The sequence below is a fragment of the Colossoma macropomum genome, unplaced genomic scaffold (genome assembly GCF_904425465.1).
Source record: "Colossoma macropomum unplaced genomic scaffold, Colossoma_macropomum, whole genome shotgun sequence".
NCBI lineage: Eukaryota > Metazoa > Chordata > Actinopteri > Characiformes > Serrasalmidae > Colossoma > Colossoma macropomum.
The window spans coordinates 31,830,082-31,853,063 of NW_023494787.1; the positions used below are offsets into that span (position 1 = coordinate 31,830,082).

The 22,982-nt window shown below is 37.1% G+C and overlaps 1 protein-coding gene across 1 annotated transcript in view; it reads left to right on the forward strand.

Moving 5' to 3' along the window:
* hibadha (3-hydroxyisobutyrate dehydrogenase a) overlaps positions 1-20,081 on the forward strand; it is a 34,979-nt gene extending 14,898 nt beyond the window's left edge. Inside the window, exons 5-8 of the mRNA XM_036566952.1 lie at positions 9,008-9,141; positions 10,014-10,090; positions 17,469-17,625; positions 19,249-20,081. Coding sequence (XP_036422845.1) covers positions 9,008-9,141; positions 10,014-10,090; positions 17,469-17,625; positions 19,249-19,407 — 527 coding nt within the window. The 3' untranslated portion in view covers positions 19,408-20,081. The remainder of the gene's footprint in view (positions 1-9,007; positions 9,142-10,013; positions 10,091-17,468; positions 17,626-19,248) is intronic.
* The last annotated feature ends 2,901 nt before the right edge of the window (positions 20,082-22,982 follow it).

Below are 22,982 nucleotides of genomic sequence, written 5' to 3' on the forward strand. Positions count from 1 at the left end.
AGTGTTTAAAACATCCATACTATAGAAGGCCATTAGTAAATAGATTCGGACATTTAGGGTTATGTTATGATCTGTTTAAACCCAAGGCATTAATAGTAGTAGAGATAGGAGTAAGCTAAATATATACAAAATCATCATTTGTAGGGTTCTTTCTTTTGGGAGGTGTCTGTCCCAAAATTTCTATTTGTAAAAATAATCCTTTTTTCACTGTTCTTTTACATGGCCATGGGCCTGCTGACAGGCCCGAAGTTTTATTACATGCTTCTATAACCTAAGAATAGCTCAGCCAGTGTGCATTGAAGTCACTGTAGTTACTGAATAATAAGGCTTAGTATGTAATAAGCCTGGGATTTTTTAATAGTTTATTTTTTTGTTCTTTTAAAGTAAGGTTGAAAGATTTATCATGAGTTTAAATTTTGAAAAAAATGAACTTTTATGCAAAAAGTACTGTCCTATGTTTTCATGTCACTATCAAAACAAAGAGTTTTAGTCCCTAGGTGGAGCCTTATTTTAGCCACACCCCTGCATTTTAGTGCAGGAAGTGAGACTGCGTTCCTGTCCCTCATGGCCACACGGTGAGCAGTTAGATCTCATTGTTTTGAAGTAAATGTGTCCCACAGTCTGAAAAATCAGGGTGTAACATTAAGAATTGTCACTACCGAAACAGGTATTATCTGCAATTAAGTACATGTTTTTTGTGCTTTAATAAGAATATTATGATTTTATGTGTGTTCAAAGCTGTGTTTGTTAGTCATGTACTGGCTAGCGCTTTGACTTCATGCTCAAAATGAGCTTATGATTGTCACTACCAAAACAGTCATTACCAAAACATTTAGTAAAGTTTGGTGCTTATTGGTTCCTGTTTTAGTATCGGCAAAATTTGCTTTGAAGTTTCTTGTTCTGCTTCTATTTTAAAGAGACTGCTGAATTACCTTCACTGTAGCAGTACACGCTAAACTAGTAAACATATCAAAAATGTGTAACTTTCACCCAAAACTAATCTTTAGCAATGGAATAACAGGTTAAAACACACACAGACACACACACACACATACACATACACACACATACCCACACACACCCACACACACAAAAACTTTATGTGAAGAGAACTGAGAGAAAGTAAAAAGCTTCCCCACACTAAAATGTTTGTATAATTTTCATTTGTATACAAAAGTGCGCCTCTGTAACTTGTAATGTGACCAGCGCCTCTGGTCACATTGCATGTTTTGTTGATTTGCCAAGTGAAATTAATTTTGAAATTAAAAGGGTCTACACAGTTAAATTCACAATTACAGTTTATTTGCTGAATTTAACATATTAAAAAAATAAAACATAAAATATGACCTTTGCAAAAGTAATGTCACATTTTGTATTTTATGCTTAAATTGTTTTACAGCAACCAAATAAATGCAGTATATTTCTTTATTAGTTTTAAACTAATATAATGTTAAACTAACATAAACCTTTTAGATTTATGTATAGGTTATTTAAACTTTTTTAAAACAAGTTCTTTAAAAAGAACTCCTTCAAAGTTCTCTTTAAAAGCTTCTTCATATGTGTACATATGTTTTAAAGAATCATATTTTTAAAGAATCATCCATTGAAAGGTTCTTTGGGAATCCAGACCTGGTTCTTCTATGGCATCGCTCCAAAGTGCTCTTTTTTGTAATGGAATGTTTAGCTCTTCGAAGTTGGTATGGGTATCTGTGACAAAATGTGCATATCATTCGGGCCCTAGCAATTACTAGAAGAGAGTAAATGGGCAGGTTTGAAGATTTAAAATTTTAAAATGCAGTAAGTGGTCTTGCTGATGAAGTGAATTGGGAGCAGTCGGAGGAAGGGGGAGGATGAGTGTGGCTGACGGGCTCATGAGTGACAGAGGAATTAGCATAACAAGCTACTCACTGAGAAGGCCAGGGAACAGGGGAGGTGTGTGTGTGTGTGTGTGTGTGTGTGTGTGTGTGTGTGTGTGTGTGTGTGTGTAGGATGGGGGGCTGAGCCTTGTCCTGGACTCCAGATGGAAACAGGCCCTTAGCAGCTGTCTAACTGGGCCTCTTACGACATGTATGTGAGAGGGAAAGTGTCTAGCTGAAAGAGAAAGGTGCTGTGTTTGTGTACGTTGTGTTGAAACAGGAAATATCTTGCTTACAGTAAAAAATTTTGATTAAACAGTATAGCTAGTGATGACGGTTAGCAGGACTGATGTGTAGACTTTCAATGAAAATGGTAGATTGTCATCTGAAAGTGAGCTTAAAGTGTGTCATCTGGTATGCAGTGATGGCTCCTGCTGTGGACTTGTCATTCAAAGTGAAACCCCCGTTCCCTGTCTCGCTATCTGTCTGAGTCTCGTAACAACTGTCTGATGTACCCTACAAACACAGATCATTGTGTATATTTTAAATAGGGCCCAGCCAATATAAAAAATGTTGTAAGCAATAGCAATTTTTAGGTGTTAAATATTCCAATGACAACAAGCGCCTTCTCCGACAGCTCAAGCACTTAACAAAAAACAAAGGAAAATACTATGTTAAAGTAAACACCCATAAGTAAATGCACATAAATTAATATTAAATGGAAGTGAAATAATAAAATATGATATATTATGGATATGAAATAAGAAACAAGAAGCACAAAAAAGAATGTAAAGACATAATAAGAGATAAGTAAAATATATAAAATAACATACAGTATGAATAAAAATACAAGGGCAAATTAGCAACAGTATGCATCCCTAAAGGTGAGTTTTAAGAAGAGATTTAAAAGACTTCAGACTTCAGTTGATATAAGTTTTGCTTTTGCTCAAGGTAGACATTTTATTTACTGTCTAAAATGACCAGTGAACCAACACGTCTTCGGTTTGTAATATGTTTTTCAATATGTAATGTTGATAATGGTGAAAATATGTTTTCTTTGGGGGCTAATTTGCCTTACAATAACCTGCATATCCTCCATGAATAGATTTAAAAAGATATGTTTCAGGCCAAAAGCTTAGCTCAAAGCTATCGTAAAATAATGTCCCAGGCATCAGGCAGAAGATTCATAACCATTTCATGAAATAACTTTTTCTATGAAGTAGCTTTTAGAGGCATTTAAAAAGTTCAGACATATGGTTCTCATCACCATTGTGAACAATGCTGACTCGGCAAGGTTCTCTAGAATGGAGCACTTCACATCAAACCCTTTGCTAAGAAGTATGACTTCGCTTACATCTTTCAATTATGCAGAAATTTTAGAGAAATTGCTGGAATTCAACTTTAAATTCTCAAACGTTGAAGCTGCACTATGTAAGATTTTGTTCAAATTTAAAGACGTAGAATTAGTGATTCAGGATTTCACTGAATTCACTGAGTTTTCAGACCACATCAGACATCTTTATGTATTAACGTCACACACAGGCTCAAAAAGGTCAAAATCAACATCATACTGATGAAGGTATGATGACAGTAGTAGATAATTCACTTACATCCTCAGAAGATACATCCTTTGCCAAGTTTTGACTGAGCTCTTTTTCAGTGTGCTCGCATTCATCAAATTAATCCACTCGGGGAAGGGGTCCAAAGCACAACCAACAGTACAAAATATTCTTCCACACGCTGCGTGCAATTACACACTTCCACCAGAGAGGGCTCCAAATTGCTGAGTCTTACATAGTGCTGCTTTATCAGTTTTCTCATGGCATAGGTGTCAGTTTGTCACAATATAAAACACCACCAATTTTTGGCGATATGTTTGCCAATACTGCTTATTCCACTCTACCTCTGTGTCAGCTGATATCATTCAACCATTATGTTGACCGGGCCCTACATTTTAAATTTATTTTATTTTACCCTGGTTAACAGAAAGGCATTATTGAGCAGTTTTGCAAGCGCTACCATCGTTCTTAAGCTGCTGACTTTGCAAGTATGCCTGCTCTCATGTGTAGTATGTGCTTGTGCATGTGTGGGAGGCCACTAATAAGCATCATTATCTGCACTTCAAAAGTAACCTTATTCGCTCGTCTGGATCTTACTTGGTCTCTGAGGAATACTTGACAAGTAGTGACAGTGATGATTATTGTTTTTGGTAAAGATGAAGCAGTAACAAAATTAGACTATACATGGGATTGTATGTGAAAGAGTGTTTTGGTGTCTCGTGAATGGTTTCACGCTGATGAAGTGAAACGTCAATGTGTCATTAGTGTTGCTGGCATGAACTGTTGACTTTTTTCTTTTTCTCTTATTTAAATCTGCAAGAAAATTTATTAAGTCTGTTTGGGTTTTTTATTTGTTTTGAGAAAAGTTCTCCTTTGGTCATAATTATAATGTTTAACCACATTTGAGGCTGGTATACACTTTCCCTGCTCTGCTGTTGTGTTCCCACTGCATCGAAAACCACAGTGACCAGCAGCCCCAGAAATGTCTGGGCTACATGAGATAATCTGACCTTTGAAACTTGTAATCTTTGGATTATAGTGTCAAATAGACTAGATTAGAAAGTGTTTTTGTCATTTATTCATTTTGTCCGATTTTCCTATGCATGTTTTAATCAAGTAGTTTGTATTTTACAGCACAGTCTGTATGGAAGATGCAGTAAAAAGCATTGCTGCAGCGCTCCCACGAGACCGATTAATGCTCTGCCTGCACAGAGGTTTAAAGAGATCATCATGTGTGAATCCCTATTGTCCATTTCTGATAGCAACACCTAATCAATACCAGCCCTTTTACAGTCAAATGTTAAGCTAGGAGGAGCTATTGATTTAACTCAGTAGGCTAACCGATAGATCATTAAGAAGAGCTGAATGCGTGAATGTGTATGTCTTTCTTTCTGTGTGTATCAGGAAAAGCACTGATTTGATCATTTAGACTCTTTATTAGTGTCAGCAGTTATAGAGGCTTGTAGAAAGAAGGAAAAAAAGCAAATTGGTTTTTTATTTACTGGCTGTAATGGCACAGAGACCTAAAGGCTCAGCAAAGTGGTTTCAGCCTCTGTGAACTGCGTCATTCAGCGTGGGAAATAAGTGTGTGTGTGTGTTTTAGCTCGTATAAACAAATGTAGTTTAATGTAACTGTGCCACTAATGAAACGTTTCAGTGCTTTAAAAAGTGCTCGTAACTTTGGGAGGCATTTGTGAGTATCTAAGATGATGCTGAGAGTTGCTGGTACCTGACACGGACTAAACATGGCTGCGGTACAAAAGAAGTTAAAAAGTCTTTGAAGATTTCTAAAAGTGTCTGTCTGTGATCGTTTAATTGATTTTCTGGAAAAGAGCCTGATGGATGTATCGGTTAGCTGATGTTATCCACCAATATTAACACCTAGTTTTAGTGAAAATACCACTGATAATGTGCCGATAACCAGCAGTATTTTTGGTTGGAGAATGACTTTGATTCAAACAGCAGCAACAAGGAAAAACCTTAGACAGTTATGCTGATATAGGAAACTGAATGTAAGTCACCACTAGTTTGCTTATTTGATGGCAATACATGCTGAACTGGTGAATTTGAACACAAAATACCATTATGGTAGAAGTGTGTAAAATGTGTTGAAACCTAATTACTGGGATGAGAATAACAACTGTAAGTGCTACGATATTTATATTATATAAGGGCAGATCTGTCAATACACTAGAACTACTGGAACAAAATTGATTCCAGAGTACAAAAATATACAATTCTATTGGCTTTTACTGTTACTGAGTATTGAAATTTTAAGCCTTTTAAAATTAATATTGGACATAAAATGTTTATATTCTAGAGTGATAAATGTTACATATATAGTCACTGTCTGATTAAACGGTTATCTCTATTTTATCGACATCATTTGAGCTGAATTTCATGATGAATGTACCAATAAAAACAAAAAAAAAATAGAAATGCATTTTGCAAGTGTACTCTATTAACTGCCTTCATAAACTCACTTTTATGTCATAGCTATATCATATGTCAGCCTACAGTGTGTATGTTGCATAACTGGTACACCCGTGTCTCACTTAAAGCTAACATAGAGGCTAGTTAACCTTCTGAAACTACTGAGGTCCAGATCTTGCTGTTCTTATAGCTGGTTAGCTAGTCATGATCATATTCCTGCCTTTGGGAATGGAATTTTAATTTTTTAGCAGTTTAAATTTGATGTACACATGGTTGTTTTGCTAAATACTATGTTTATTTGTTTTTTTATTCTTTGGATAATTTATATGAAACAAAATGTATCATAAAATGCTAGATTGTGGTGAGAGATGACAGTACAGATGAGGACACTCTACTCTCTTGTGCTGGGTGAACAAATAGAACATAGCCCAATCAAATTGTTGATATGAGGTGTGAAAACCATGTGTGTCAAGCTCCATATACACATCTAGCAGGAAATTGTTGTAATGGTTTGAAATAATGGATGGGAGTAGGAGATAATTATATTGGCTGACAATTGTACATTTTAAAATACTAGGCCGTGCCAGAGCACAGAAGTAGCCTATAACTCCTGCTTGTCAGTTAACAAAAGGAGTGATCCACTTTGCTCTAAAATGCAGTGTGTCAGTGCACAGCTACTGCAAATTGTATATATATATGAACAAAACAAAAAAAAATCTCCACCCTACAAAAAGTACTCATGGGTCTTTGATATGCTCAAAATATTTTAAAGTTCACTGCCATGCACTGTCACACTGAGTTAGCACCTTTTATATGGGGCGTATGAGGTAAAGATCCTCATGGTCAGATGCTATAAGTTCTATTAAAATACTAAAAATAATCATGGTGGGATGCCATAAGGTCTATAAAAAAGAATAAAATAATACAAATAATCCTATGTGTTTTTATTGTGTGGCTGGACACACATATTTGCTGCGATGTTGTGCACAAGGACGGAAATGACAAATACAAAGCTAATGAGGGAATTATTGATGGTGGACAACTACATGGCAGATCAATACAGACAGACGGAGAGCCATAAACTAACCCACTCTCTCTCGTATCAACTCTTTTGTTTGGGTCTTTAATAATTAACTTCAGCATTATTAGCTCCTCATTAAACAACCCAGTCATTAGTGTATACACAGTTCTGGTGCATTTCTGAGGCAGTTTTTGTGTATTTTAAGAAACATTTGCTTGGAGACTCAAATTTAGATGCCTAAATAGGTTCTTTGGCTCAAAGCCATAGAAGAACCACTGTTTTCTGTGGTGTTGCTCCAAATAATGCTTTTTGGCACTTTTTAAGAGTCTATGCAAGTAGCAAGATGAGGCTTTAATGATGAAGGTTCATGAGACTTTTACTGTTTTAATTACATTCTGATCAGTCAATTCTCCGGACACATGTGCCTGTGTCAGCAGCCTCATGAGAGCCACTCCAATGTAGAACATGGCACGCTTTAACATGATTGGCCACGCATGGTCCTCCGAAGGCGAGGCACGTAATTGAACATGATAAAGTGTAAAGTCAATTACCCCTTAGAGCTGTCATTCACACCCCAGGGGGTGTGTACAGTTAAGGGGGTGTGTCACCTTAGGTCCAGCTGTCGTATGTGTATGTGAGGGAGAGAGAGAGAGAGAGAGGAGAAGCGGACAATAGATACTTGTCCTCTGGGAGTTGTGTGACAGATGATTTGAACATTCAGCTTATAAAGACAAACGTTCAAATTGTGTCCCTCTGGTGTCAGAGAGCTTATTATTAGCCTCTGTTCCATTACAAACACTTAATAGGCATGCACACAAAACTGTTTACTCCTGCTTATCTTTTCTCGCTCTTATAAACACGTTTATTTATTTCATGGCATTTTTAAAGACTGGCACTTGCCATCAAAGAATTTTCCTGGAAAATAGAGTTGTCCTGTATATGCCTCACAAAAAATTTAGTATATGCATAGGGTTTCCTCCAACATCCAGTTGATATTCAGAACATTGTGTCCTACATTTACTTTCACTAAACAGACAGAGAGAATGTTACACAACCTATTGAGAAATGCCTTTAAAAAAAACAGTTATCCTTCTCAGTAATGTGAGTTGTACTGTCTTTTAAGGTCAAATGTTGTCTTTGCCTGATTGGGAAGCATAAAAAATTATGAAAGTTTATCAGATAAGGGCAATCAGACGTCCTAGTTTGCCCCAGTGGTGAAAAAAACATGTAATGATTGCTACCACCCTGGGATGGTGAGGGTGCATCATCTGACAAATATAGGCAATCACTGCATCATTGGCTAATGTTGCTCTATATTGACAGAGAAAGAAAAACAAGTCATTCTTTCCCACTGAGTCAATAAGTAGACTTTCAAGTATGAAAAGCTGTGGCATTACTTGATGATACACTACATGATTCCACTCATTTTACACAACATTCCTAGCTGTTTGTGCCCCTGTTTTATTGATATTATATACCGGGAGAGCTTGACATTTTTCTACATGTACTGATTTGAGGACACCACTGTTCCATCAGCATACATTATCTCCAAAACCATCCAGACACCCCTTCAAATTAGTGAATGCACCTTCTTTATGGTGTGCTTATTGCTGACACAGTTATTCAATTGCACTCATACAGCTTGTGTAGTCTGTATAGAAAAGCATTGCTGATAGAATGGGACATTCAAACATGAGCCTAAGGTCACAATGCCCAATGCTGAGTGTCAACTAGAGGGGTGTAAAGCCCCCAGCATTGGGTTGTGGAGCATTGGAACTTTGTTCTCTGGACTGATGAAGCACACAGCATTACATTTGGGATTAATTGGAGTGGCATTTGAGACCCAGAGCTAGTCGTCCAACATCAGTACCTGAACTCACTAATGCTCTTTTGGCAGAATGCAATCAAATCTTCACAGCAATGTCCACACATCTCTAGTGTAAAACCTTCCCAGAAGAGCAGATATTGTTACTGTAGCAAAGGGGAGACAAACTCCCTATTAATGCACCTGATTTCAGAAGGAATGTTAGATAAGTAGGTATCTACAGTCTTTTGGACATGTGCTGTACATTGAATTAAGTGTGTGTGTGTGTGTGTGTGTGTGTGTGTGTGTGTGTGTGTGTGTGTGTGTTCTTCAGGTGTTGGTGCTGCAAGTCTTGCTAAACTCACATTCTTGGTGGGTGGAGTGGAGGAGGAGTTTAATGCTGCTCAGGAGCTGCTCACTTGTATGGGAGCTAATGTTGTTTACTGTGGCCAAGTAGGAGCTGGACAGGTGAGTGTGTAAGAACTAATTCAGTCAGCACACATGCAGTGGGGTCCAAAAGTCTGGAACCATGTTTCTGTAAACTTTTAACCTGAATTTCCTAGTATTTGGCATGTCCCTATAACTCGAGCTGGCATGGACAGGTTTATGCAAAAGCCTTGTATGAGTAGATCAAATCCACCCGTAAGTTGTCTGAATATGTACTTTAATGAAAAGAATAAGATTCAAAACAAATATCTGACCTTTTTGTACAAATACCGTAACATGGTTAGTGTTGCTTAAATTTCAGCAGAGACCTAGAAATAGTCCAGAATCTTTAATATTTCTTCATTTTACTTTTTACAGCTTTTCATTGTTTTTTTTATAATTTTTAAAGTTCTAAAACTTTAGATTTAAAAATTGCTGTATTTGCAGGATTAAATGAAAAAAAAAAACACTGCACACGCAGAAATACACACAGTTACCTCTATGGGAGCTAGGATGATGTTGCTAAGTGGGACTTAAAATGAGAAATACACACTTAGTGCCCCATGTGGGCCTCTCAGCTTCTCTGTATTAACCACACTTAATATTCAGTGGCAGGAGTTGGTAAGATCTGATTCAGATACCTCATTAAACTTTGGCATCCTCTGGATTGTTAACAGCTATGTGTGGTTGCTCTTAGTAGTTAGCTTTGGTTTACCTGCCTGGAAAGTCAGCATTTTCCAGGAATATCAGCATTATTCTTTCCTTGCCATTGCAAATTTGATACTGGAACAATCTAACAGTGTGGTTGACCAAATTTCAAAATGGCTTAAGCTTCCACAAGTGATAACAGATACTGATCGAGATTTTAAAGGATTATACAACTTAATCAGCACATATTTTGTTCTTTCTTGTAGGCTGCAAAAATTTGCAACATCATGCTGCTTGCTATTGGAATGATTGGCACAGCAGAGACAATGAATCTTGGAATCAGGTATGAACTGTGTGTGTATCAACTTGTTACTGTCATTAAATAATAGGAAAAACATGAGATGCTGTAGTGTTCAAGTTCAGTGTACTAAGCATTATCAGTGGCTATGTAGTAAAATAACACAGAACACTTATAATTCTCACATGTTGCTCAAAACGTTGAGAGAATAGACAAAATAGGAAGGAAGAACCCCAGTGTTTCATCGATGTGGACAAAAGCAATTTGCATAACATACAAATTTCCTTGTTGCAAGCTGTTTTCTACCTTCTTTCCCAAAATCACCAATTTTCAGTAATATCATTTTAGCCTGTCCAGAAAGTGCTTTTTTGTCCTTAGAAAAATCACAGTGAACATCTTAACATCTTTCAGAAATGCTTGTTTCTAACCTATCTCTTAGAAAAGAGATGAGCCTGAAAGACAACTATAACAGCTCCTTCATATGGATTCATATACATAAACAAAGCCAGCATTTCCTCTAAAAAAATGAATGAATGAGCTGGGAGGTAGGGCTGTAAGCAACTTGCTATCACTGTCCTAGCCTTAGAAGCCAGACTTACGACTATTGTCAGAGAGTCTGATTTATTTTGTTACTTAGCATGACCACAGATTACCTACTTTGACAGGTAGACCATTTTTTGTCAATGTTGGGTGGGCAACTAATAATACTGTGCTACAACAAAAACAGACCTGGGTGAAGTGAAAGTGGTATGCATTGGTAAAATGTGAGGATGACTCATTCACTTTTTAGACTATCATTTGACTAAATCTAAAGATAAGTTACCATGAACTTTTTTTCAGTCTAGTGCCTAAATCTTGATCTGAAAGGCTTGCTGTCCTCATGGTGTGCAGAGCATGTAACGTCTGGCAGAAGTTTGTTTCTGACTTATAAAATTGCTTTTACATGGATGAGAGTCTAACTGGCAAAATTCTAAAAGTTTTTGCCAGTTTAGAATACAATCTACTTCAAGTGGTCTGTGTACCTCTGTAAGTGCTAGCTTTGCCTAGCCTGTATAACCCTTCTAGGGCTACAGCTGCTGCAGCAGGGCTATATAGCCAGTTTGCTATGGGCCAAGACTCCACTTACAGACTCTATCTAGAAAGCACTAGCATTAACAAGCGTCAAAAATAGACTCAAAGCTAAAAACTGCAGTATGTGCATGCTTAACTGTTGCTTGACGTGCATGGCTGGACATATTCTGGCAGCCAATCAACATTAAGAATGCTAGAATAATGCTAGAATGTTTGTAGATGTAGGTTGTAGATGTAAATTGTTAATTGGATTTAGTGGGTGGGAGATTGAGACTACTGGCTGACTCACCCACAGATTACTACGCTAAGGAAAACACTGCAGAACTATGTATGGTCCTTATAAGCACATTAGTACAAGTATAAACATGGACACACACATACACAGAGAGTCTAGCAGTTAAAGCATCTACACTCAGGCACATGCAGCCTGTGTACAGATGTTTACAAGGATAATTGAAGTTTGGTGATAAACTAGTTTGTTTCCTCTTTAATGCATTAATGTACACTTGAGTTGAGTGTTTTGCACAGACCAGCATATGTGTGTTTCTGTGTGTGTTTATTGTAAGAGCCTCCTGCCGGGTTTGATAAAGATGAAACAGCGAAAAGCGCAGTAGTTAATAAACTCAAGTCTTTAAAACCAATTCCTCCTATTGCACCATAATCACACTTCAAAAGCCTTTTTTCATCCTGTTTTAATTGAATTCACTCATTTGGTTTAAATAAATGAATTGGTTTCACTTCCATCAGCTTCAGTGGCACTGATACACGCATACATTAGCATGCACTCATAAACCTGCAGTGTTTCAGTTTTGTGTATGTATGTTTAAGAAATAAGAGCAGAAGGAAATGCTATCCAAAGGAACATGTGAGTCAAACCAACAAAGGAGGAAATTTAAATATGCAATTTTACTAAATTATGTACAGTATTCTGATTATGTGCTCTTTCATTGGAAACTGTACCGATAACATGACTTCATTTACATTAAGTATATATGTTTTTAAATATTAAAAGCAATTATTTTGAAAACGCTTTGCTTAAAGCCTACTACATGTATGGTCATGAAAGATTTTGTTCAGTAATACAATAATGTCATATTACCATTACCGGTAACTGCCATGACATGCCATAATGTTATATATGAAAAAAAATCTGTCATGACAGCATATGACATCAGCCATGTCATGTTTATAGAAGGGTTATGTCAGCAGGTATGTGTAGCAGGTTTTTACACACTAAAGATAAAATGTTTTAACAAGTACTAAAACAAAACACTTTGTCACTGGTGGTAAATTCAGTTATTTTCAGAATATTATATACTGTAGAAAATGGTTTGTCAGTTCAACCTATAAATGTACTTAATGTGGTAATAAGCAATTTAACTGGTTTTATTGAACTCAAATAAATACTTTGAATGAAGTGATGCAAAGCAAAATAACTAGTTTTAGGGATGCACCGATATGAGAACTTTGGGCCGAAGCCGATATTGTATATCTTATAATATTTATATGTACACTTCTTGATATATGTGCCAACGTATAAGCATTTATAAAATGTAGGAATTAGAACTAAATCCAGCTGAAATCACATTGCAGAGACATATGTTACAAATGAGGTATAATGAATTAAATTAAAAAAAAGTTGCCCAGTGTAAATGTTGCCCAGTAAATATTTTAGATGAACAAAAGTGGTATTTTAATAACGTTTCAAATCAACTTCTACCCTGTTCCACCTTTCACAATGTGTATTGTGAAAAGTATCCTATGGATTTCCATTTTTTTATTGAAAGTATTTTGAAAAATAAATACAAATCATTTCAAAGAGACCCAAATGACATGTAATTCAGATATTTTCATGTGAGGGGAAAAATTTGGGATTAAATGCATTAAATTGTTATTTTTTCTTAACTGGGTACCTGAAAATTGATCTTATAGCTAAATACATGAGTAAAAGTGTGACCACAAGATTGATTTGAAAGAGCAATTTTCAGTAGCAGTCTTAATTACAGCTTATTTCATCAAGAATGTTGTCTTAAAGTGTACATAGGAAAACTTAACCTAATAATGTGGAGCGTATGAATTGCCTGTTGATGATTTAGACCAATTAAAAGCAACCAAACCACCATGTGCTATATACATGACAACACAACCACAACTAGCTGTCAGTCTGGCACAGTACATTTAGCATTCAGGCCTCAAGCCAGAGATAGTGAATAGTCTGGTCTTCTTGGCCAAGACAACAGACATGGACCTTATTTTGTAGAAAATAATTTAAATCACTGTCACAAAATTGGTCAGGAAAATCGCAATTAGATATTTTCCCTAAACTGTTTAGTCCTATTTTTGTTGCACATGTTGGTTCTATTTTTCCACATCTCTAAAGTTGTAGAAGTTGGTTGCATTGTCTGTGTTTCATGAAAAGCACATTCTTTGATGTTTAGTTTGTATTTCGTTGCATTCATTTCTGAACATATATACAAAAACAAACATTTAACCGAAAATGATGCGGAGGCCTCAACAGCTAAATATAGTATCATATATGTGTTTTGTTGCACATGTGTACATTTGAACTAAAGTCACATGCGGGCCTGATAATCATGCTTTAGTTCAATCAGGTTGTCCCATCTGGTTGCTTATAGGATTTGTCCTTTTTAAAGCGTGACATGTTTCGTTCATGCCAATTGTAACACACAAATGCTTTAGTTAATGTCCGTAAGGCAGGCTGGCGAACGCTTTACAAAGCAAAGGGGTGGAGCTGGAGTGCTGTTTATCAATTAATTAGAGATCGCACCACCCTTGTGCCTGTGCCTCTCTCTCTCTCTCTCTCTCTCTCTCTCTCTGCTGTAGTGGTAAAAGAGTGATTGGTGTAATAGCAGACAAGCCAGGCTGCGAGGGAGGCAATAACCTTTTCAGTCACTGACCCAGAACCTGTGTGTGTGTGTGTACGCGCATGGTCAGGGGGAGGGAAGGGAGAGATGTTGAACATATGTCACCCGTTGTCCCCAAGAGACACAGAGTAAGACACAGAGCCATAGACAGAGAGCGAGAGAAAAAGAGGTATGGGGGTTCAGTCAGTTTGCTTTGCATAGACTATGGCTTAGAGGTGGGTGAAATAGCAAAAATGGAACGTTAGGATGGTCGAAGACTTTGTGACGATACACAGTATGTATCACAGTATTTTATTTTGGTAAATGGACAAATTCACCAGCAAGACAGCAATGGCATGTTTGAAAAAGATTATGAAAAACTATTAGTAATAAAAAAAATTGCTTAAGGATAAACTAAGAAGGAACAGGAAGAAGTTAGGACTGTCAAAGTTTACAATTAATCATGACTAATCTTTTTTTTTTTTTTGTTAATCACGATTTTCCATTTAAAGAGCATTTTTGTAGCTAGATACAGTCCTGTGCAAGTCTTAATTTCTTTAATTTTCAGCCAAAACTGCTCAAGTTATTCATTATTCATTATTATGGCTTTATTTGGACCATGGCCAATAACATCATGTTTGTACATAAATATAGTACTGTGCAATAGTCAAACACCAACCTTCATTAATTTAATTTCCAGTCAGAATGTAAGTATGTTTCTAAGAAAGTTATTCATTTTTCATCACCTGGAAAAACATATATTTAACAGAAAATTAAGCCTCAATAACTAAATCTTTTAAGTATTTCGTCTGTTTATCCTTTACCTTTATTACAGTTTTCATTCTTTTCAGGAGACCTGCTTTCAGTTTTTCAAAGAAATGTGCAGAAATCTTTTCTACACCTTTCTACAAGTCTTGGAAGTTGGTTTTACATTTTCTGCTTTTCACGTTCCAAGTAATCGCAAACACATTCAGTAATGTTGAGTCCATTACTCTGAGCAACTTCTACGTTGGCAAAATTTCTTCTTTTTATGCCTATTTTCTTTTCTCAGTAATGGCTTCTTGACAGGCTACATGTCCTTTCAGACTCATTGAGTTGTCTGCTCACAGTGGAAGGATGAACAAAAACAATTGGTGGAAGCAAAATAGGAGCTTGATTTTCTCCTGTCTCTTAAAGATGGAAGCTGGTTGTGACAGTTTTGGTGGGCTGCCAGGTATTGCCTGGTTGTTGGGAAGCCTATCTTCTCATTTTTGAAAACTCAAACTTATTTTCCTTTGGCTTTCCCTTTCTCATGCAATTAAATTGTCTGAAAAATGAGTATCTTGTACTTAGTTGTTGTACTAATGGCTGTTGTGATTGGAAATTACATAAATGAAGGGTGGCCTTCATTCTGACTTTTGTGCAACACTGTTAGTTATTTTAACATCATGTTGCCGACTCCTAGCATAGACCTTCAACTGTTAAAGATCTATTCAGCAAAACAATTCAAACGCGCACCAAACACATGCCGCCCTATGCACGTGTACAGACATTATGCATTTAGTAATTTCCAAAACAGCCTGTAAAGAAAGACAATGTGGGATGAAGAGCAAGAGACAGAAAGAGAGGGCAAAAGAAATTGACTGTTTATATGCAGCTGTGTCCTAGTCTCTTAATTACTGCGCAGACATATAAAAACTGTTGGTGTGTTAGTGTGTGTATGCCTGTGTGTGTGGCGGCGAGCCTGTGAATGAGAGACAGGTGGAGTTACTGTGTAACTGTCCTTAAACACTCATCATAGTTTAATAGACATAAAAAAGCAAGAAAGCACAATTTACTGTCTTACCACTACTACCACTCCTGCATGTGTCGGGCTGTTCTTGATGTGGTCATATTTACGCTGTTGTTAAAGTAGGAGACGGCAGCACTGTGCCCAGTTACACATCATCTCTCCCTCTCCCTCTCTCTCCTCCTTGTTCTTTCCATCTTTCATCATTCTCTTTCTTAAACTCTATCTCATTTCCTCTCTCTTAACGTCCCCTATTCTTTCTCTAAGTATGTTTATTATCTGTTATTTTCTACATTATCTTCAATTATGTTGATTCTCTGCTAAAATGAAAAACATAAAACAAGGCTTGAAGGGTAATATGGCAAAAATATAACACAACAAAACGATAATATAGACTTTTTTTTTTACAATGCATCATATGTATCATATTTTTTAGGTCTGCACACAAAATGCACCATTGAAAAAAAGAGGGCTGAAACAGTGTACTGTTTTTTTTCCCATTCAGTTGTTTGCAAAATAGAATTCCCAAATTTTAGGACAATTTTAAAAAGCCTAAAATATAAGATAATGGTACAGTGGTCTGACATCTGATCAGCTACTTGTTATTGTGCAGTTTATGTGGTTCTGTATGCTGGTTGTTGTTGTTTACGAGCTCTTTATTAATAGTCAAAATCTCACTTTTTTATATTTACAGTTGTTCAAAGTACTGATAAGACCCACAATATACTGAGAAATGAGTGGACAAAGTCTGTAAAATGTCTCTAAAGTAAAAGTAGAAATACTTCTGGTAAAATATTACTTAAAAGCATGTGTTCTGTCTATAGTTCTGCTGTTTGTAAATAAAAAAGAACTTTAAGTTCATATCAGTTTTATATTAGTGGTGTCCACAAACTTTAGTGAGGGGGCTGAGGTGTTTCATGTGGGTCGGGGAGACTTCTAGAAGAGCTCATATCAGAATTTTTATGTACAGAAAGACCTGTGACATGCACCCGTCCTCTGGGCCCTGATGATAGCTGCCCTGGCCACGCTTCCTTTTCTGTAGCGAGGCCGCTAGACTACTCCTCACGTTCGATCCAGGTGGCCGAGATGTCGTTATTGTCCCCCCTCTCTAGTGGCTGTTGTCCTCCTCCCGCCATCACTCGCATCCCTCAGCGGTATTAGGGATTCAGGCCTTCTTGCTGGCTGTCATGGCTATGGGGGACGGGTGCATGGCACAACCATTATTAACAAAGTTATTGTAATATCATGATATAAATGTAATGTATATTGAAGTGATTTCTTGTTGCAAGAACAAAGAGCAGACTTATTCCTAATAAATGTTTTAGTAAATACTTACAATGACAGTGTATTGTATATTGTCCAGTCCTACTCAGAAACTTGCCTTGTGTTATAACTAATCCGGATAGCAGTAACACATTGTATCGTTCACCCTTAGCTTGTATGGATGCTAATCAGGATCAGTCAAGTCAAAGCCAGATGAAATGCAGTGCTTTTATTTATTTATTTTTGGCCTGTAAAGGACAGATTGGGTTATGAGGTCTGGTTGATAGGTCAGCTGCACGTGTCAGTTTTATTACTGTGTGGGTGTAAGAGCGAGATGAACTGCGCCTCTTAAATATCAATACTGTATTATCCAAGCCTACTTTCCACTGAAGGATTATTTGACCCTAAGCCTACAGGTCACAGGCCTCTCTGACCTTTGCCCTTTGACCTGTTTCAGGCTGGGCTTGGATCCGAAGCTGCTGGCTAAGATTCTAAATATGAGTTCCGGTCGTTGCTGGTCCAGTGACTCTTATAACCCCGTCCCCGGTGTGATGGAAGGTGTACCCTCTGCCAACAACTACCAGGGAGGCTTCAGCGCCACACTAATGGCTAAAGTAAGAGATGAGAACATCATGATGTAAGAGCCTATTAGCACGTTAGTAGATTTTCCCAATAAAGGTGGGTAAAGTGGCACTTGGCAAACATTTTACAGCATTTTCAAAATTCTTATCTTGTACATTATGAGCACAGTGTGAACCATAAATATTTCATCCTTTCAATGGATGGTCCCATAGGAAACAAAAATGGTTCTTAAATGACATCACACAAATTTCTGGCACCTTCATTTTAAGAGCGTATGAATTTACATTGATGACTGTCCACTTCAGTTCAAGGATGTGCGCGTTCACATTTTTGATTCATCAAGGCACAAACAATGTAAATGTACCTTCGAAGGTGCAACAGTGGTTTTAAGGTCCAATTGAACCCTATATAAGTTTTTCCAGGTGAAAGGTACATATTTTTACCTTTTTATAACCTGATGTTTTAAAACAGAATAATAAAATAAAAAGCCTGGAGGTGTTATGGGGTGTGTGGAGTCAGTACAACTTAGAAAATATAATTTCAGTGGATTATGGTACAACTATGTTCCCTGACTAAAGGTACTGAGATGTACCCTTGAGGGTACCACCCCAGTGACGAGATGGGTACTGCCCCAGTGACAGTTTCGTACCATTATTTCTGAGAGTGTAGGAATCACAGTCTCACTTATACAGAGTGCTTTCTGGGAACAATACGTAATTGGTTCTTGTTGAGCCTTGTGTTGTTGCATTATTATCTAATGCACAAGATTGATAGCAAAAGGTTTAGATTTGATTTTGAATGTGCCACTCAGCCTATAGCTGTTGCCTCTCAGTTGTTATTAATAGTTAAATGCACTAAGTGGCATATGTTTATGCTTGAAATTGTTGACTCTACATCTCATTCAGACAGCAATTTAAATAGGAATGTTCTATCAACTTTGTGTGATGAGGGTATAGATAAGTGCAAATTTTGTATATAATATAAAAAGTTTTAGTGTTGCAGAAAAATATAATAGCAGACAAAGGCTTGGGAGCTTGAGGTCAGATGACATGTTTTGTTGATTTTCTAAGTCAACGCATCCTCTACAGAGAACACACGTCTCTGCACAGTTGCAAAAATTGTGCACTAAAATTTGAAAAAATCAACTAAACGTTATTTGACCAGTGGTGTTCACATGTTTTCATAAAACTGTACAACATGAAGACAGACATCTTTATGGACATATGTTTGGGCAAAACAGTTAGGAGTGGACAATATGATCATAATTAACATTGTTATCAATTATATCACATCTTCAGTGCTTAAACAACAATGATTAACTGCATGTTATAGTACAGAGAGAGCATAGTTAGTCCGGCTTAATTGAATTTACTGTAGTGCAGTTTGTGAAACGCTTAACGAATGTGTTGAACATTGTGCAGTTTTTTATGGTATTTTTTTTAAAATGTGGCACTATTATGGCTTTTTTTTGTCTGTGCCATCTTAAGAAACCTCAGTAAAACTATATATCATGATTTTTACGCATATTGTGAGAATATCTTACAGTGAAGTGAACTATTTTGCCCGAACTCCCTCCCTTACCTTCAGCCATTCTGGGATTAATAGCAGCTAATTACAAATGATCTTATTTGTTTTTTTTTTCTCTCTCTCCTCAGGACCTGGGTTTAGCCCAGAACACTGCAACTAACACTCGGACTCCAGTTTTTCTAGGTTCGCTGGCTCACCAGGTCTACCGCACCATGTGTGCTCGCGGCTATGCTAACAAAGACTTTTCCTCCATTTTCCAATTCCTACGAGAGGAGGAGGGACAGTAAATCTGGTCCCACTGTTCAAATTGGGCTCATGCTGCAAAGGGAGCAGTCGTCGTTGTGATTGACCAGTTTAGTATTGATATATGTGTCAGTGTCCAAAGATAAAGTTTCGTTAAAGCTAACAAAATTTGTTTCTGCATTGTTTAGTAGTCAAAGAATGGTGCTGATGACTATGGTGAATAGTCTGCAGTTCTGTGTTTTAAAGGTACTCTCCCACCTTTGATCCTATGCATTTAGATTTAGATTTAAATTTGCATCTGTGATTTCATTTTGTCCTGTTGGGGCGAGATGATGATGATGTTGGCCATTCTGAATGGCCACTTTTGACCTTTAGTCAACTGTATCTGTTTACAATTTACTGACTTTTACTTCTTCAATTTAACTGGAGGAGGCAGTCCTACTTTGCCCTCATTGGATAGATCCATTAAGGGCTTTCCTTTCTGAGCCATAAGTAGTAACTTCTATTGCTCGCACACTATCCAGCTCAGGTTACTGAGCAACCAAATGGAGCTATATTATATACCTCGTTATGATCAGTTTTAATCTGACAGATTCCTGACTGTTTAACAAACATATGCATGTGTTACATTTCTAAGAATTCTCAGATTATGCATGAAAACTGTATTCTGCTGTATTACATACCACAACGTATTACATAGTAAAGTTACAATTTGTTTGTAATTTGTTCTCTCTCTCTCTCTCTCTCTCTCTCTCTCTCTCTCTCTCTCTGCTTTAACTAGACCATAGCCAGTAGCGTAGCTTGGTGTTTGTACAGTACTGTGCAAAAGTCAGAGAGCAGCCTTCTTTTATTTCATTTCCAACCCCCCCCAAGTTTTTAATGCGTCCATGTTTTGCTTTATTTGCTTTATTACAGCTTTCATTCTTTTTGGGAGACTTGCTTTTAGTAGGGATATTTTTCTCTACCTCCAAAGTTCAGTCTTAGTTGTTTGCATTTTCTGCTTCTCACAATCCAAGTAAATCTAACACATTCAGTGATGTTGAGGTCTGGACTCTGAGGTGGTCAGTCCATTGTTCTGAGACCAGCAGCTTCTTTATTTGATTTGCACTTTTTTTTTCTTTTTTTTGTCCATTTCCGTTTCTCAGTAACAGCTTCTTGACAGCTACACATCCTTTCAGACCCATAGCAATGAGTGGAAGGATGGAGAGAAACACCTGTGGATTTTTTCAGACCTGAAGCAAGAGTGGAGTTGATTTTCTCCTCTCAAAGATGAAAGTACTGTTTATCTGGTAGTGACAGTTTTGGTGGTCTTCTGTATCATTTAATCATTTTGGAAACTGGATAATATCTGCAAATGGATAATATCTGATCTCCTCAGAAATGTCTCTTAAAGGCTGTTCTGACTAGAAATCAACCAAATTAAGGGTGGTCTCAGACTTTTACACAGTGCTTTACTTTTCTTTCATTTGCTGTTATAAAGGACCGTTTTGATGTCATCTGTAGATCTTCACTCTAAGAAGACAGAGATGTCATTTTTTCTTCTCTCTATATAAAAACACTATAATTTACGCTACTGTCTTAATAAAAGAGAAAACTGAATATCACTTCAGCGAGTCACTGTTGGCCTGATCAGTATTCTTGTTCCTCTTCATGGTCTGCTGTTTGTTCTCCTCTTTAATATCTGTTAGCATTAATCTTGGCCTTTTCCTTTGTGCATTTGGTTTAGCATGAGGTTGAGGCCATGTCCTTTTTGCTCAGAAACAATTTGGGTTTTAGCTGAGGTCAAGGCTTTGGGTGTGCCACATAAGGTCAGAGATAGTAAAAGTCCAATATAAGGGGTGAAATTTCAAAGAATAACACACATACCTCTCAGAAACATCCAGACTGTGGTCAGTGCCATTAAGTATGCCTTGTGCGATTGTGTGTCCTTTCTTTGCCTTCTGTCCTCTGCCAGTGGGAGATGTCAGCCAGCGCCTCCAGTTTTGTGGTCCACTCGTTTTTCCATTGTTTCGTTAAAAAAGCCCTGTTCCAGACGACCCAACCACACGCGCACACACTCTCTTCAAATAATACCCTTATTTCCATCATCACAATCAAAAACAAAAAGAACCCTTTAATAGTGTTTTTGGTCTTTCGTCTTGCACTTTTTTATGAATACTGCAGCACTGTTTGTTTGTAGACAGCCTCAGACAGACTGGCAAACCCAGTCTGAATTAACACAAATGTTGTTAAAAGTGCTTTTATCTCCTGCTTTTAATTGCGAGCCTTAATTTTATGAATAACGCTCGTGATGTGCAGTTATGTGGCTGCAGTCTCAGACAGTCCTACCATAAGCGCACTAATGGTTTAACTGGGATGGCTAGTTGTTAACTGGGAGTGTTGGGCTGTAACTGGTTGGGTGTGCGTTAAGCTGGAAATTATGGTAGATGCTAACTGTAGTGTTTTGGCCTTAAGCTAGCAGTTGTGTTTGAATGTGGAAATTGATATTGAAAGTGTCACCACAGAGGATGACACTGACAGTTGCATGCAGTGTATAGAAGCTGTGCACTAGGCAACTGCTATACTTGAACATGTCATAGTGTTGTAAGCTAAGGAATAAAAGTGTTACTGTAATGGAAACTTGAGATGGAATGATACCACTTTTTCTTTTATGATGTTGGTACTTGAACCTTCACTATTGGCTGATACCAATATAATCATTTTTTTTTTAAATAAAAAACCCAATTTTTAAAAGTCCACTTTGCTAGCTAGATTCGGTCTCCTCTAGTTAGCTAGTACATGCTCCCTTTAAGACATATGAAGCCAGCCACTGCATCATTTCAAACTGGTGCTAACATAGCGCCATTGGACAGCTAAATGTGCTTGGAGGTGAATGCTAACTGCCAGTTATTTTGCATCAGCTAACAGACACTCACCTTGGCTAGCACTGTACTGAGTTATGTGGGGGGAGAAGACAATTTAGTTAGCCAATGACACATCAGCAGTTCCTCATAAATGTGTTTATCAGTATTTATTTGAAAGGTACATTCTGAATGAACAACCTGATTGAGCAAATGTCACCTAAAAAACACATTAGGATCATAAATAAAGTTAGTTGGTGAAATATTAGATGCTGAGGATATGTTGTCTTTTACACAAGGTCTTTTAGCAAACCTCAAGAAGTACGAAAGCCCATTAATATTTATGATTAATTTTAAATAGTTTTAATATTTTTAATGTAATAATTGCCAATGTGGGCACTGTACAACCATGTTTGACCTTAATTTATTAAGATGTCAGTAATTTCAGCAGCTAAGCTGAGAAAAGCTAACTGATCTTATTATCGATATAAATATAGCGTCTAATGATAACCGTAATATCTGCAAGGTGATCGTTAGATGCCATCGCCGTTCTCACTCCATGTTTATTTTGAGAAGGTTTGTCAAAGTTTCTCATTCACTTACCAGAAAAAGTAGTTAGACACAGTAACCAAGCAGTAATTAAGTGTTGTCAATCATCACTTTGCCCCGGCCCGGCCTGTGGACCGTATATTTGACACGCTGCTTTAACCCCTTTCTTCAGGCCAGGAGGAATGGAAATTGACTAATATTTTTATTAAAATTTAAAATAGTTTAAATCC